This window comes from Girardinichthys multiradiatus, chromosome Y, assembly GCF_021462225.1.
Source record: "Girardinichthys multiradiatus isolate DD_20200921_A chromosome Y, DD_fGirMul_XY1, whole genome shotgun sequence".
Taxonomy (NCBI): Eukaryota; Metazoa; Chordata; class Actinopteri; order Cyprinodontiformes; family Goodeidae; genus Girardinichthys; species Girardinichthys multiradiatus.
The window spans coordinates 30881181-30899444 of NC_061818.1; the positions used below are offsets into that span (position 1 = coordinate 30881181).

The 18264-nt window shown below is 41.2% G+C and overlaps 1 protein-coding gene across 1 annotated transcript in view; it reads left to right on the plus strand.

Moving 5' to 3' along the window:
• Positions 1-567: 567 nt before the first annotated feature.
• The window catches only part of LOC124864166 (SRC kinase signaling inhibitor 1-like), a 54871-nt gene continuing 37174 nt past the window's right edge, over positions 568-18264 (plus strand). The window contains exons 1-4 of the mRNA XM_047358832.1: positions 568-583; positions 1169-1198; positions 2046-2425; positions 9827-9853. Coding sequence (XP_047214788.1) covers positions 568-583; positions 1169-1198; positions 2046-2425; positions 9827-9853 — 453 coding nt within the window. The remainder of the gene's footprint in view (positions 584-1168; positions 1199-2045; positions 2426-9826; positions 9854-18264) is intronic.

The following is an 18264-nucleotide window of genomic DNA, read 5'->3' on the forward strand; positions in this document are numbered from 1 at the left end:
CCTCCCGTGAAAAAAAAACAAATCGGAACTAAGAGCGCTATGTCACAACAGCATTCATGCTGCAATTTAAATTTCTCGCTCCACTATCCAGCGATGTATAAACTGGTTTTTGCCTGTTATGAAGGGGTCCTAACAGTTACCGTATCTACAGAGGCAGAATCTGAGAGAAGAAACCAATCAGTTCTTAGTCTTTGCAGCATTTTGCCTTCTCAGCTTTTTACTGTCCTGTTGCGGACCCTCAGGCACATTAACAAGCTATAACACACAGACACATCTTTTCTCACTATTGTAATCAGACCCTTGAGTGAGGTCCTTGTTAGCTGATGCACAATAAGCTCCAGTGTAATGAAGTGTAAACCAGATAGGAGGGATCTCTAAGGGGGGGTTAGATGAATACGACCAGCAGCCTCGGAGAGCAGTGGAGAACTCAATGCTAATGTTGTTAGCCACGAGGTCATTCCATTCTGTCTCACTCCTGCTCAGTTTATCAGCACTTAATAATGTGAAGGATGTAAGGGCAGAGTGTTAAAAGTGAGGATCACCCTTAAGTGTGATAACTCTTCGAGCATGAATAAAGTGAGAAGTGGGTTTAAAATGAATACATTGTTTGATTTCTGCATTGCTAGAACAGACCTGCTCCTCCTTACAACCTCATGCTGTGTGGCAGTTTAACCTCTTTGTGGGAAAACGTATTTTCTCTCTGTTCATTAACAGTCTAATTGTTCATTCTGCCTGAAGACGTCTCCCTCTGCTGCTCACTAGTTCAGCTCATCCTATTGCTGCTGATGAGCATTTTATGTGCAAGAGGCCAGCTTTCTTTAGCCCTATTTTACACTTTTAATTTAACCAGAATTGCAGAATTGATTTTTATTTCCAATCAATGACTGTAATTTGCAATTTAATTTCCCTGTGAAAATGCATAATCATTGTCACTCATTGCAGCAGGTTTTGAGAAGACACAAAAGGCATTCATACCCAGCCATCCCATATGTTAACTTGTTTGCATCCATTATGATGCATATATAATACATTACCTTCTGGTAACTCCAGAGAAAGTGCTATCCCTTGATAGCTCTTTTCTGATTGTCATATGAAATGGACCTGATGTGTTTGCTTGCACGTCTGTGCACAAACACACAAATTAACCCTTCACATGTTTCTCTTTTAGCCAACGCTGGGGCCTGTTATCCTAAGCAAGGTAACTCATGGGGCAAATGGCTTCCTGCTCTTTTGTCCCATCTTAAGTTAATTGTTATTCCAGTCACATATTTTATGTGTATCCATCTCCTTCCGCCTGTCTTTGTTCTCTTCCTGTCTGCCTTCCACCTTGGGCTGTATTGCCTGTCAGATAGAGCCCTGATAAAAAGGCCACATGCTGTCGGAGGGACGGGAGTCCTTAAAATGGACAGAAGGAACAGAGAGATAGTGAGAATATGTAAAGAAAGTGTCAGCGGGTGACAACTGACAGAGGGAATGATGGGCACAAGTTGGTGAGGAAAGCAAGACAGATTAATGATAGAAATTATGTAACTATTCCTACATGTTCCCACCTGACTTTCAATCACTTTAATGTCAAAAATGTTCTCTTTGCCTGTTTCCTAAGTAAAAAATGAAATCCATTTAAAGACAAACAGGCATATCCGAACGGAATAACCTCCAAGACAAATTCAGTTGGAAGTCCTGTCTTTGATCTATTGCGGAAGTACTTTACTTTTCTCATTTTTCTTCCCCCTTAGAACTTGAAATCAATAATTCTGCAAGAAACTGCTCAGTCCTGGTGGCAAATAGTCTAACATCCCATCTTCTTTCTCTCTCTCCTGTCTCCTCTGTGCCGTTTTTCCACTCTGCTTCCCCTTGCTTCACTTGTTTCTACCTATCTGTGTCTGCTGTGTGTATGTATGTATCCACCCTGAAATGTTTCTGGATGCGGATTTTGGTGGCGATTCCCCTCTTATCCATCCACTTCCACCCTCTTTCCTCTTATCTCTTACCTCTTTCTTCCTTTTCCTTATCCGTCCTTCCCCTCCTCCATCCTCGTCCCTTAGATCCTGAGCATGGCGGCAGTCACATGATCTCCACAGATGACTTGGAGTATCCACGGGAGTACAGGACGCTGGGAAACAGCGGCCGGCGCTTCTCCAATGTTGGCTTGGTGCACACATCGGAGCACCGCCACACCGTCAGTGCCGCACAGAGCCTGGAGGCCCTGACCAACCTGCACAAGGCTGACATGGAACGAAAGAGGGATGCCTTCATGGATCACCTGAAGAGTAAATACCAACAGCAGCAGCAACAGCAGCAGCAACAGCAGCAGCAGCAGCAGCAGCTGCAGCATCCCCATCATAGCCCCCACCACAACCCACCATCACCCTCACCCTCTCACACCAGCACGAGGGGCTCATCAGAAAGATCTGCTAGAGAACAGGTAATAAAATGTGTTTATTAAGAAAGAATTTTTTCACTGATGCCCTGATAATTTTTTTTATAATTTTAACTTGTTTCATCATGCAGATACAAAAGTATCTACGTTTTCAGTTATTTCCTGGTGCACTATTGGCAGCTTTCTAGCTGTTAGTGACTGAAGCTTAAAGTCTAACAGTAGCCCAATCTGAAGCACACAAAACAGGCTTGGACTGGGCAGTTAAAGCAACTGTTTTTAGTAAACATGTTTGGATTCAATCAAATCAGGGTTCTGATCTTGGCTGTTTCAGAACCTGTTGTCAGCCACACCCTAGAGAGTTGTCAGTGTAAAATGTGCTTGGACAGTGTTTTAAAATGTGCAGCCCTTCACCAATGCATGACTTTTCCCTAACGATCTAAGTGTTACCCATCCTTTGGAATGATGCTTGCAGAGAAAGAGAGACTGTATTGGCTGCTGCACCTTCCTGCCTGTCTTTGTCTGCTCTGCCCACTGTCATTATAGGGCAGGCTGCCAAGAATGCAACTGTAAAATAAAAAATATTATTTGTGAAAGTTTGAAGCATAGCCCTAAAGGGATGTTTTCATTAAGACCCAGAACAGTCTTCTGGAACGTTTATTTACCCTTATGGTTATTTTTTTGAGAATTTCCACTGTGAAATTTTAAAACAGGACCATTATTCCGCAGATGTTTTGCAGGCAGCTCGAATGGGGACTTGCTAAGCAGCTGAAAGTAAGGAAAGACACTCCCATTGTGGAAATACTATCCATGATTTTCATAAAACTATAACAGATGACCACAGTCAATGGAAGAAATTAACTATAATACATTTAAAAGGGACTTTCCCCACATACATTTCTATGTTGAGGCAAAAGGAGAGAAAGCTCTCGTTACTGTGATTTTACTATTTGTGCCTGAGAACATAAATGGTTTGAAACCTTAAATATTATTTTAAATGAATGATTTACTTCCCTGCAGACAGTTGTAAACAGATGTCACTGATGCTTGTTTTTACCCTGGTAAGCACTGTGGAAACACATCCCCACAGTATGATGTTGCCACCACCATGCTTCACATATATGATGTTTGGTGTTCAGGCCAAAAAGCCCCATTTTGTTTCTCCAGGTCTGACAATCTTTAAGGCACGTTGCTGCAAAATTAAAGCAGGCTGCTATGCCCCTCTGGCCACTTAGCCATAAAGGATATATGGCTAAGTATATAAGGATTAGTGGAGTGCGTAAGCAATGGTTGGCCTTCCGAGTCGTTCTCCCATCTCCACAAGGGGACAGCTCAATCTTAATGACTATTGGGTTCAGCCTTATTTAGAAGGGGCTGGGTGGTTGCAAATGTTTTACATTTAAAAATAATGGAGATCACATTTAATGTGGCATAAATGTGTCCTTCCCCAGATTTGTGCTGCGATACAGTCCAGTCTCAGAGGTCTAAGGGAAATTCCTTCGACGGTTTGTGTCTTCCACTCAAGTTCATATCAAACTTGCCACAAATGGACTTAAACAAAATTGCAGAAACTGATCAGTGCAAAAAGGATGAGTGTCATAGTATAAATGAAAAGTGTTTTCTCATATCATTATTATTATTATTCTGTTTAATACATTTGTCAAAAAAGGTCAATTGTTTTTCACTTTGTCATCGAGTGTCCCATAGCTCTTATAAATGGTGAGTGCATTTTAAAGCTAATGAGTTATCAATTTACATTACAATGATTTTTATGTTGTATCAGTCTGGAGCTCAGTATCGGCAAATACCTGTTGTTAAATCACTCAGATCGGAATTGGGGACAAAAGAACCCAAATGGGGACATCCCTAATTTCATGCAAAGCCTTACCATCAGGGGCAAAACTGTTTCCTGTGAGGTGAAGGAAGACAAATTTAAACATTTTAATGTAGTTTATTTAAGAACCAGTTTCATAGTTTATTTCCCTGCAGCCAACTTGCACACAGCGCACTGTACTCTGCCTGTGTAAGCGCTGCTGCTGTATGTAAATTTGGAAAAATTCAAGCGTAATAATGTGACAAAAAAGCACTTGAGGGAAGAGAAGAAAGAATGAAAGGGATTGTGAGAGAGACAGCGGTGTGTGAACGACAGGTGGAGTCCTGGTTACCATGGGAACCACTCCCATATAAGTCATGGAGGGATATCGCATTGCAAAGGTCAGGCTTGTTTGGAAAAGGAAGAATTAGATTATATTGGAAGGACAGCATGGAGAGTGGACAGACCCTTGAGTGACAGAGTATCTGGGGGGAGGTGGTTGCAGAAGCCAGTCAATCAGTCAACTAACCAACTAACTAGCACTAGCGGGAACCGACAGCCCATCTGTGAAGGAGTTAATCGGCTCGTGTTGTAATGAATTAAATAAAAAGAGTTTCCGCCGCATGTACAATTGTAGAGCGAGACGGGGAAAGAGAGGGACTGAGTGAGGACGAGGGAGGTTTTGAGAGAAGCAGAGTGAGGGAGAAACGGGCAAACAAAAAAATGCGCTGAGGATTTTCTGCACCTGATGGACAGTCTGGGGTGACTGGAGTGTTTGACAGGCACAGGTGCTCTGCAGGTGAGATTTAACTAGGAGCTGTTACAGAGAAGTGCAAATGTGAGCGTGTGTGTGGGATAAGGTTGTGCCGGCTGGGATTAGACTCCACACCTGTTATGTTTGTTGTGGTTGTTGTAGTGACAGAATGCATATGCCTCAGCAGACAGAATCCTAGAGCCGACGAAAGCCGAGGGGACGATAGTAAAAGCCGAGCACAGAGCTTTTTTGTGTCTCGTTCTGAGTGTAGGGTTAATTGTGCAGATATCATCTACTACATGTACTGGAGGTTGGGGGGGGGGGGGGATGACGACATGAGAAAGAGGGAAGGAGGAGGGGAAGTAGTAAAGGGTCTGCTTTACATGCAGGTCAGGTAATGCAGCGCTCCACTCTTTGAGGCTACGTTTCTCCATTGCACCCGCATGCACGTGTCTGTGACAGTGTTTAATTGTGCAAATGATTTCAAAATTTTAGAACTGAGAACTTCATTTGACTCCTGCAGTCCATATATAATTTGACATCTTAAACAGATCTCTTTAACTGTCTGCCAGAGGCAAAAAATGATGTAACAACATGTACATTTGAGCTTTTTTGTAGATTCATAACAGAGTGTAAAACAAGTTGTTAAATGTACTCCTTGGATAGAAAACCTGCTTTAATCGCAGAAATGGTTGTCAGAAAGGAAAGAGAACATCATAGGGGTAACATATCTAAATAAACCCTGTCCAGTTTGCTTTTGTAGTATTTGCAACTCAAAGTCCAAGCTCTGTTTATCTGCTTCTGTCAGCAAAGCAACGGGCAAAAATGATTAGATGTGTTTACCTTAGAACCACAAGTGAGCCTTATTTATGCAACAGGCACTCACAAAGACAGTTACACTAAACCACAAATCTCTTCCACACCATTAAAGCTGGTCCCTCAGAATTATTTTGTCTTGCAGGAAAAACAAAATCATAATTAGCGTCTAAACAAGTGAACTGCATTTATTTACGACATTTATCCAAACGGTGCCCCTGAGCTACTAGCAGACGTAGAGACTTTCAGTGATAAAACTTGCTGGTTATGTTAAATTTGACCAGATAGTCAAGGCCAGTTCACTTCCACAATGGGAAGAACTTATGATTAGTTTGTCCCTGACACTGACCCACTTTACCAATGACCTATTACCCCCAAAGTAACCTCTCCGTAGAGAACATGCAATCATTAACACATTTATCCATCTAGTGGGTTTCTAAATAGCTTATCAACACACACTGGGCTAGTGCTTCAAGAGCATAGAAAGTAAATGTTTATATTCAGCAACAAAAAATAACTCCAGCTGGCAGGAATAAATATATTTTTCACATTGTCACATCAAAGCATTGTTTTTCATTTTAGCTGCTAACATCTCTCAGGAGTCATTTATATGCAAAAGGAGAGAGGAAGCATGGGTTTACTTTTTTCCTTCTGCATGTCCTTTTCTTCTTTGGTAGAACGATTATATGCCTACATGTCCAGATACAGGGGTTGGACAATGAAACTGAAACAAACACCTGGTTTTAGACCACAATAATTTATTAGTATGGTGTAGGGCCTCCTTTTGTGCCCAATACAGCGACAATTCGTCTTGGGAATGACATATACAAGTCCTGCACAGTGGTCAGAGGGATTTTAAGCCATTCTTCTTGCAGGATAGTGGCCAGGTCACTACGTGATACTGGTGGAGGAAAACGTTTCCTGACTCGCTCCTCCAAAACACCCCAAAGTGGCTCAATAATATTTAGATCTGGTGACTGTGCAGGCCATGGGAGATGTTCAACTTCACTTTCATGTTCATCAAACCAATCTTTCACCAGTCTTGCTGTGTGTATTGGTGCATTGTCATCCTGATACACGGCACCGCCTTCAGGATACAATGTTTGAACCATTGGATGCACATGGTCCTCAAGAATGGTTTGGTAGTCCTTGGCAGTGACACGCCCATCTAGCACAAGTATTGGGCCAAGGGAATGCCATGATATGGCAGCCCAAACCATCACTGATCCACCCCCATGCTTCACTCTGGGCATGCAACAGTAACTCTCTCGGATGTGGGGAAAACAGTAAAGTTGGACTCATCAGAGAACAATACATGTTTCACATTGTCCACAGCCCAAGATTTGTGCTCCTTGCACGATTGAAACTGACGTTTGGCATTGGCATGAGTGACCAAAGGTTTGGCTATAGCAGCCTGGCCGTATATATTGACCCTGTGGAGCTCCCGACGGACAGTTCTGGTGGAAACAGGAGAGATGAGGTAGACATTTAATTCTGCCGTGATTTGGGCAGCCGTGGTGTTATGTTTTTTGGATACAATCCAGGTTAGCACCCGAACATCCCTTTCAGACAGCTTCCTCTTGCGTCCACAGTTAATCCTGTTGGATGTGGTTCGTCCTTCTTGGTGGTATGCTGACATTACCCTGGATACCGTGGCTCTTGATACATCACAAATACTTGCTGTCTTGGTCACAGATGCGCCAGCAAGACGTGCACCAACAATTTGTCCTATTTGAACTCTGGTATGTCACCCATAATGTTGTGTGCATTTCAATATTTTGAGCAAAACTGTGCTCTTATCCTGCTAATTGATCCTTCACACTCTGCTCTTACTGGTGCAATGTGCAATCAATGAAGGATGGCTACCAGGCTGGTCCAATTTAGCCATGAAACCTCCCACACTAAAATGACAGGTGTTTCAGTTTCATTGTCCAACCCCTGTACTTCTAACGTCAAAATACAATAGAAGGAACAACTGGCTTTCTTGTTTAACCAACCATTACATGAGGGCTGTTACAGTTCAAAATCCCCCACTATTACTGTACTATAATTATAAAATGCTGTAGATACTTTCCAGACTTATCCTGTTATAAAACAGCTTATATGAATCCAGCAAATGAAGAGTGATCAAGATCGCACAAGAAGCAGCTTGGCAGATAAACCTTGATGTCAGAGTGAGCTTGTTGAGACTGTTGGACTATAATTACATATATGGAGAAGCTACTCTTAGCATAAACATTTTTGTCAAACTTTGGGGGCTCTTTATTTCAGTGTCATTGAAAACTCTACTTGTGTCTCCTAACACTGATATTGTAATATGTATGTCAGGAAAGTATCTAAAAAGTGATATCTAACTTTTCTTCTGTTTTGATCTGAAGTCATTTTATGCAATTTTGCTATATTCTGTATAGTACTGCTCCAAGCTGCAAAATGAAAACAACCATCAACCAATACAGATAAATCAGGAACACATCTAAATACCAAAACTGTTAGTATAGCTGTTTTCACTAATCCACTGCAGCAGGAAAGGTACTAGGCATGAGTTTCTCCTAAAGCATCAATCTGAGAATATATTTAATGAACAGGATTTCCTGCTTCAAGGTCTTAACATAAAACAACAAGACTTAATGATTTGTACCTTTCTTGCTCAATTAAAACATTTCTCAGTTGCCTATTTTTTGTGGAAAAAAAGACTGTTAAATTTACTGTTAAATTTAATTTTCTTTACGTAATAATTTAATAAACACCAACGACTCATCATAAATATGTATTTTTTCTAATTTATAGAATCATAAATAAAAAAGAAAATAATTTTACAAGTTTGTTGTTTTCTTGCCCAGAAACTTAATATAGAGGTAAAACCTGTACTGAAACCTATAGGTGGAAAAAGGGTGCAGTTGAAGATTGTCTTGAAATAAGAGAGACCAAATGTTTGTCCACCAATTAGAGAGTTTAACCTACGCCTTCTTCAGAAACGTTTAACAATAGCCTTACAGTCTCAGAGACAGTTGTGATTGAACAGACTATTTAAAGTGTTAAGCCAGTCATTATGATACTGTACCCCTCAAACAGATTTCTCTGTGCTGCCTTTCTATCCATCATACCACTATGCTAACACCATGGTATCACATCTGCACTGGTATTTCCTTTCAAAATCTCTCAAGTTGCCGTTGTTTATGAAGGCAATCTGGGATTTAGTTGAAACTACATTAAAACTGACAGTGAGTAAGGGAAACCCACCGACTATCATAAAGACGTGCCTATCACTATTTCTATTAATTCCAACTCAAGGTATTGCGCACTTTGCAGAAGGGAGGCTGACTTCAGTGAATATTGCCTGCAGATAAGAATGAGAAGGTAGAGTTGGAATTACGATTGAAATTTGTGAATTCTACTTAATCTTTTGGTAATATTGCATGCCATTGTCTTAAGATATTTCTGGGCCAGCAGTGGCTCAGTGTGGTTTTAACTTTATAGTTATTATGGCCTATTCTAAGTCTTATTTCCAAACAGCAACAAGGGCAAATGGGCAGATGTTTGGTGCAGCAGCAGTGCTGCAAATTAGCAGGTCAGGCTTTGAGGTTGTGATGAAGAGTGAGCAGCAGGTGGAAGGAGATTGGAAGAAACCCGAGAGCAAGAAGGGGGCAAAGTGGTTGTTTGCCTGTGGTGAAATCTGGGAGAAGCCAACGTTGCAACAACAGAATGGGCTGCTATTTTATTTGATTTTGCTCTTTTCATTTATAACAGCACAATCTTGTTTCAGGTTTTCAGTAACCGGATGCCTACAAAACACAGTCATCACCTCCATTATCAACCAGTCAATACTTGTGTTTTCCACAGATGCTCTAAATTAACCTGTCAACAATATTAATCCATGTTGAAGATTAGCAAAATAGTCAGGAACAGCATGTTACATTTCAACTAAGGTTGCATTTCCTGCCCTTTCCACTGCTTGTGTATCTTGTTTTTCTTTTTTATTTATGCTCTTCAATGATTCTTGAGGTAGTAATTATTTTTTCTTTATGTCTTCCTTCTTGCTGATTTTGTCCTTTGTGAAACTCCACAGCAACAACCCAACTACTGGAGCTTTAAGGTTAGTGCTGCTTGTCTAAGTGCATTTGTCATTCGTCCGTTTTGTGCTTGTTTACGTCTATGGCATCACGTCCAGCCACCCACTGCTCTTCCTTCACACATCTTTTAACTTTCTGGACAGTGCCTGTGTGCGACTGCGGCGTGTGTGGTGGCAGAGATGTCAAGGGTGAAAACAGCTTAAACGTCTCCATATCCATTTAAATGGTGGAGGACCATTCTCTATGGACTCATGACACCTCCGATAGCTGGCATTACTGGCTAGAAACTTGTGACCCTACCTTGGTTTCTACTGGCAGAGATAGAAAGGAGACATTTTAGATGTGCCTTCATGAAATGCTTTTAAATTGGGAGAGATGGGTCAGGGTTACGTCCAAAAACACAATGTTTTAGTAGATAAACATGAATCTAAGAACTTAAGAGTTTTCATCTGATTAATTGATGATCAGATCTGAAGTAAAATAAAATGACAAACTAGTAAAACCATAGCTGCCACTTATTTCGTATGACTGAAAAATACATATTGAGCTTAATTAATTGTAAGGTCCAAAAAGGCTCTGTAATGTCTTTTAAAAAAATAAGACATATCAAAACCTAAGGATATGCAGGTACAGGTCCTTCTCAAAATATTAGCATATTGTGATAAAGTTCATTATTTTCCATAATGTCATGATGAAAATTTAACATTCATATATTTTAGATTCATTGCACACTAACTGAAATATTTCAGGTCTTTTATTGTCTTAATACAGATGATTTTGGCATACAGCTCATGAAAACCCAAAATTCCTATCTCACAAAATTAGCATATCATTAAAAGGGTCTCTAAACGAGCTATGAACCTAATCATCTGAATCAACGAGTTAACTCTAAACACCTGCAAAAGATTCCTGAGGCCTTTAAAACTCCCAGCCTGGTTCATCACTCAAAACCCCAATCATGGGTAAGACTGCCAACCTGACTGCTGTCCAGAAGGCCACTATTGACACCCTCAAGCAAGAGGGTAAGACACAGAAAGACATTTCTGAACAAATAGGCTGTTCCCAGAGTGCTGTATCAAGGCACCTCAGTGGGAAGTCTGTGGGAAGGAAAAAGTGTGGCAGAAAACGCTGCACAACAAGAAGAGGTGACCGGACCCTGAGGAAGATTGTGGAGAAGGGCCGATTCCAGACCTTGGGGGACCTGCGGAAGCAGTGGACTGAGTCTGGAGTAGAAACATCCAGAGCCACCGTGCACAGGCGTGTGCAGGAAATGGGCTACAGGTGCCGCATTCCCCAGACCTGGGCTACAGAGAAGCAGCACTGGACTGTTGCTCAGTGGTCAAGGGCACTATCAAGGGCAGGGTCAATGCAGCTAGCTATCAGGAGATTTTGGAGCACTTCATGCTTCCATCTGCTGAAAAGCTTTATGGAGATGAAGATTTCGTTTTTCAGCACGACCTGGCACCTGCTCACAGTGCCAAAACCACTGGTAAATGGTTTACTGACCATGGTATCACTGTGCTCAATTGGCCTGCCAACTCTCCTGACCTGAACCCCATAGAGAATCTGTGGGATATTGTGAAGAGAACATTGAGAGACTCAAGACCCAACACTCTGGATGAGCTAAAGGCCGCTATCGAAGCATCCTGGGCCTCCATAAGACCTCAGCAGTGCCACAGGTTGATTGCCTCCATGCCATGCCGCATTGAAGCAGTCATTTCTGCCAAAGGATTCCCGACCAAGTATTGAGTGCATAACTGTACATGATTATTTGAAAGTTGACGTTGTTTGTATTAAAAACACTTTTCTTTTATTGGTCGGATGAAATATGCTAATTTTGTGAGATAGGAATTTTGGGTTTTCATGAGCTGTATGCCAAAATCATCCGTATTAAGACAATGAAAGACCTGAAATATTTCAGTTGGTGTGCAATGAATCTAAAATATATGAATGTTAAATTTTCATCATCACATTATAGAAAATAATGAACTATATCACAATATGCTAATTTTTTGAGAAGGACCTGTATATCACACATTTTCATTTGACGATAAAATCTGATCATTTTCTGGTATTTAGTTGTTTTAATTTTTTGCCACTGAACTCTAAAGTTTAGTTTAGCGCCTTGCACACCATGGTACTATAAATTGACGATTTCTTAGCCACACAATATTGTTTTGTTGATTTTTTTTGGCAGTTCACTTAAAATTGTGTGATTATTCGGAAAACAGTGAGATCTTTATATTGACATCAAAGGTGCTGCAACACAGATAGAATTTACCATAAAAACAACCAAGATGCCTTAGTGGGGAGTAAATTTAAGGATATTTGTTGTCATACACAAGCTGTTTTGACACCTTTAATATTTGCACTTCTTCCTACAAAGTTTTCTTTCTAATCAGTAAAGCTGCAGAAAGCCACGTCCTACTTCAACATCCCACCAGCTGTAATCTAAGCTCAGCTTTCCACTCTTGGTCTTAGCTAGAGTCCTGGGAGATTAAACAAAGGCTATACCTAATCACTGTGGGGTCCCTGGAAGAAAATCTTTAAAAAAATGTCTCTTTTTGTCCAGTAGCATAATCTCACACAAACATATTTAGTAAAATCATATTTTTAATTTGAGTACATTTATTCATTGGGGGAAACAATCCCACACTAAAGATTTATTGTTTCTTATATTTATTTTATGCACACCAGGCATTTCTGCTGTACTTTGTACAGTCACTTTTTGTCATTTGCAAATAATTGTTAGTTTTTTACTAAAACTTCTAAAGATAAGAGTAGAGAAGTAATGTTATCTTTTATTACTTTTCTTTCTTGACAGCTTCTCTGCATTATACAGAGTCACAAGCCCTTTCTTATGATCTCTTCTGTTCATCCCATAGACTTTCTGTAAGATTTAGATCTGGTGACTGAGATGGTCATGGAAGAAGTTTCATTTAGTGTCTGGTGAGACATTGCTGTGTTGATTTTACCATGTATTTAGACAATTATTCTGATGAAAGACCTAGTGACGACCTGTTTTCAGTTTCCTAGCTGAAGCCACCAGACTGACAGAGTTTATGGTGCCTTACACCCAAGCAAAGTTCTTAGGACCTTTGGAAGATGAACATTTTTTGGCGAAAAGCTAAATCTTATCTCATCCGATCAGTTAAAGACTTGGTTGAGTTTAGCAAGCCCTGCATGTTTGCTATGGTGATGGTGGGTCAGAAAATGCTTTGTACCAAACAATAAATTGGCAAATGACTTAAAGAGGTTTAAGTTCTCCAAAAGTAAGCTTTAGAGACCTTTTTGACCATCTAACCCTTAAATAGTTATTTTCAATGTGTGTGGCAGCAAAGTAAAATTGACTCTGCATCCAGCCCTGTTTAGCAAAGTTCCAATTGTTTAACCTTTTTAATAACTGCTCTGACTGTAGATATAAGGTCGTTTGGCTCTGTAGCTTGTTTATAGGGATTTCCTATTCAGATCAGATCACTGGACGCATGGAATCAATAGGATGTTCATTTGTCTTTCCCAGCTTGAAGAAAGGCTGACAGATATGGGCCTATGCATCATCTCATTCTTATAGTTTAGTCTGGACTTATTTTAAATCTTATTGGTAAACAAGGACAGATGTGGGGACATACATTTTCCAATGTGCAGTTGTCCTGGCCTATATAACTAATTCTGTTCAGAAATCTCAATCATCATCTCGTCTCTTCTTTAAAATGCTATTTTTTTCCTCTCCCTTCACATGCTCCATCAACTTACATTTTACTGGGATCTGGCAGAGCAATCATTTCCATACATTGATGACTCCAGGTCATCTGAAGAGAAATGACTCCATTATTTTGAGGAGGTTTTTTGTCTAGATGATGGGCTACGTAGCTAGAGAAGTTGAGGAGGATTAATTGGACGGTTAAGAGTAAAATGGATGTGAGGTATGGTTATATTAAGGAGTTGTTTCCTCTACATTTCCAAAAGACTGAGAAAGCGCTGACGCATTAGGATAGGAGACACAAGCACTGCAAAGAAAGCATGTGGATGAGACTCTGAACCTCTGTCAGCAGAGATTGAGGCAAAGGCAGAAAAGTTGTCATCAATCATCTCAGTGAGAATCAGAAACGAGATTTTATAGTGATAGGAAAGAACAAGTGACTAAAGTAGTGTAAAAGGTGTGTGAGGGAGACATAACTAGGGACAAAGACAAACAGAAGCTTTAAAAGAAGACAAGGATATCATTAGCAGGAGAAATGGAACAAGCTGGGCATCAAAATAGTGGAGGAGAAGTGGACAAAGTGAATTATTTGCAATTTTAACCAGTTAAAGTAATACCCTGGAACCAGAGAGTTCACACACATAAAGCTGTGTGACATTTCTCTTTTTAGTCTTGCTGAAAGGGAGAGGAGATTAGAAGCGGAGACTGCCTCCATCCATCATGTCTTGAACCAGCCTCTGGACCCAGACTGCTGTGGAGTTCATCCACAGCGTTTCACCTGCTTGGAGAAACCTGTATCTTCAGCCATGCCATGTACTAAAGAAGACAGTGCTGTATCTCCATTACCGCACAATAAAACAACAGACAGTAATAACCCTGTCTGCCTCTCCACAATCAAGTTGAATCAATAATGATTACCTCAGCATTATCATTTGCAATTTGCAGGTTCTGGATATAGAGTAAAACATATGTCTTGTACAGTGTTTAACACTGATCAGTACATGTCGGGATGACGGATTTACCCCACAACATGTAAAATGATACTCCAGAAACACCAAACAAGCCGATTATCGTTTTTAGCAGCTGTATGTTGAATTTTTTTGGAAATTATGGGAGCATTTTGACCATCAGCAAAACCACTCCTCAGATGACAGCTGCTCTGACACAAAATTAGAATTCCAGGGAGCAACTCTGGTTCCATTTTTTGCGTAGTCTGTACAGTGAAAATAAGGCATAAAAAAGAACATTTAATTGACTCTGAAGACTTCATATGTTTCATCACATCATGTCCGCAGTACTGTAGAAATTGTTAGATTTAGTCTGTTTTATGATTTTTTGTCATGTGTCTTTATGATCACACAAAAATAACCTGAGTAAAAACACAGAAGCTGTTTTTAATTAACAATTCATCTCAAAGGAAAAAGCTATCTAAACCTATTCAGTTCTGTGTGTGAAAGTACACATGCCAACAGCTGTCAATTAGTATTTTAGATCGCTTCTGACTAACAGAATTGTTTTAATTCAGCCATTTTGGAGGGCTTTCTAACAGAAGCACACTATGTAGGTTCATCCCACAGGGTATAAATCGGATTTAGGTCTGGATTTTGACTTGGCTACTGAGCAATTCAGAGTTGGACTTGTTGGCATGTTTTGGATCACTGTCCTTCTACCTTACACAAATTCAATTCAATTCAATTCAATTCAAAAATACTTTATTAATCCCAAAGGGAAATTAAATGTTGTTATAGCTCATATTATGAAGGTTTCCTCAAAGAGCCGTTGTAGATGCTGATGGTTGTGGGCAGGAAGGATCTCCTGTAGCGATCCATCTTACAGCAGATCTGAAGAAGCCTCTGACTGAAGACACTCTGTTGTTGTAGGACAGTCTCATGAAGAGGATGCTCAGGGTTCTCCATAATGTTCTTCATTTTATGAAGAATCCGTCTTTCCACAATGATCTCCAAAGGTTCCAGAGGAGTCCCCAGAACAGAGCCAGCCTTTTTTATCAGCTTGTTGAGCTTTTTTAAGTCCCTGGCTCTGATGCTGCTTCCCCAGCAGATGATGGCAGAAGAAATCACACTTTCCACAACAGACTTATAGAAGATATGCAGCATCTTGTTGCAAACACCAAAGGACCTAAGCTTCCTCAAGAAGTACAGTCTGCTCTGTCCCTTCTTGTAGATGGCTTCACAGTTGCATCTCCACTCTAGTCTGTTGTCCAGGTGAACACCGAGGTATTTATACTCCTCCACCACCTCCACTTCTTCCCCCATGATAGAAATAGTTTTTGACTTATTCCTGTTTCTCTTAAAATCTACAATCATCTCCTTTGTTTTAGTCACGTTCAAAATGAGATGATTGTTTCCACACCATGCCACAAAGCGGTCCACCACCTTCCTGTACTCAGCTTCTTGACCATCTCTGATCCACCCCACGACTGCAGAATCATTCGAGTATTTCTGCAGATGACAGGAGTCTGTCTTGTACTGGAAGTCTGAGGTGTACAGAGTGAAAAGGAATGGTGAGAGTACAGTCCCCTGTGGTGCTCCTGTGCTGCTGACTACCTGGTTAGACTCGCAACCCTTCAGTCTCACAAACTGTGGTCTGTTTGTCAGGTAGTCTTTGATCCAGGAGATTGTTGAGGCCTCCACCTGAGTCTTCTGGAGTTTCTGACAAAGCAAATAAGGTTGGATTGTATTAAATGCACTGGAGAAATCAAAGAACATGATCCTCACAGTGCTGCTGGCTTTGTCCAGATGACAGTGGGTTTGTTGAAGCAGGTGTATGATGGCATCTTCAACTCCAACTCCACAGCGATAAGCAAACTGAAGGGGGTCCTGATGGTTTACTGTTTGCTTACTCAGGTGGGCCAACAGGAGTATCTCTAGGACCTTCATGATGTGAGATGTCAGGGCAACAGGTCTATAGTCATTGAGGACTGATGGGTGAGTTTTCTTTGGTACCGGAACAAGACAGGAGGTCTTCCACAACACCGGATCCTTCTTCTGGGCCAGGCTAAGGTTGAAGAGGTGCTGCAGAATCCCACAGAGCTGCACTGCACAGGCCTTCAGGACTCTAGGGCTGACATGATCTGGACCTGCAGCCTTATTCCTATTCAGTCTCTCCAGTTGTCTCTTCACCTGACTTCTTGAGACACACAGGTGGAAGGGGGAAGCAAAGGAAGTATCAGCATCTTCTGATATGGTTGAAGGCAAACATGTAGAAGCAGAAGGGTCTAGGGCTGAGGTGGAAGATAAAAAATGTGAGGTGTTACTGGACAGCTGTGGGTCCTGTGGGTCAAAGGAAGGTGGAATGTCTGTTTGGCTGTGAGCAGGAGAGGAGGATGCGAAGCTTGTTTCTGAACTGAACCTATTGAAGAATGTGTTCAGTTCATTGGCTCTGTCCAGACCTCCATTGGTCTGATCATCCTTTTGCTTGAAGCCTGTGATCTTCTTCATCCCTGTCCACACATCTCTGATATTGTTTTGCTGGAGCTTGCTCTCCAGCTTCTTCTTGTACACCTCCTTGCTGTCTCTTATCTTGACTTTAAGTTGTTTCTGTAAACTCCTCAATAATTATCTGTCTCCTTCTCTGAAGGCTCTTTTTTTCTTGTTAAGCAGGTCCTTCAGGTCACTGGTGATCCAAGGTTTGTTATTGGGGAAGCATCTCACGGTTCTGGTGGGGATGATGTTATCCACGCAGAAGTTTATATAGTCGGTTACACACTCAGTCATGGCATTGATGTCCTCTCCATGTGGCTGGCACAGTGCGTCCCAGTCTGTAGCCTCAAAGCAACCTTGCAGAGCTTCTTCAGCTTTCTGTGACCATTTTCTCACAGTCCTCTTTATTACAGGTTGCCTCTGAACAAGGGGCTTATATTTCGAGCAGAGAAAGACAAGATTGTGATCTGATTTGCCTAGCGGAGGTCTTGCTGTAGAGATGTATGAGTCCTTGACATTTGCATAAAACAAATCCAATGTTTTGTTTTCTCTGGTAGAGCAGCTGACAAACTGTTGAAACGTTGGAAGTGTAGCAGAGAGTGAAGCATGGTTAAAATCACCAGAAATTGCCACAAAAGCATTGAGGTTTTTTGTCTGTAGCTTAGCAACAACTGAGCTGATGGCATCACATGCAGTGTCGGCAACAGCGGAAGGTGGAACATAAACTGTTGCCAAAGTAACACTGGTGAACTCTCTGGGTAAATAATATGGACGAAAACTTACTGCCAACAGTTCAATATCTCGACTGCAGAGATGACACTTCACAGTTACATGTCCTGGATTACACCATCTGTTGTTCACAAGTACTGCCAGTCCACCTCCTTTACATTTGCCACTCCTCTTTAAATCTCTGTCTGCTCGTATGGTTAAAAAGCCCGGCAGAGAGACGCTGGAGTTGGGGATATGATACTGCAGCCATGTCTCAGTAAAACACATGATACTGCATGCCTGGTACTCTGGCTGGGTCTTTTGTAGGGCTTGGAGTTCATCCAACTTGTTTCCCAACGATCTCACATTGCCCATCATAATCGACGGAAGAGATGGTTTGAACTTCCTCCTTCTCTCTCTTCTCTTAGCTCCTGCTCTACATCCACGGCGTCTCCTTTTCAACTCATCAGGGATTTGGGGTTGTAGTTGAAGTATTATTTGAGCTTTTGAGATATTAATCAGCTGCTCCCGGTTGTAAGAAACAACGCCGTTGCCATGGCAATGCATCATAACAAATGTCCAAAAA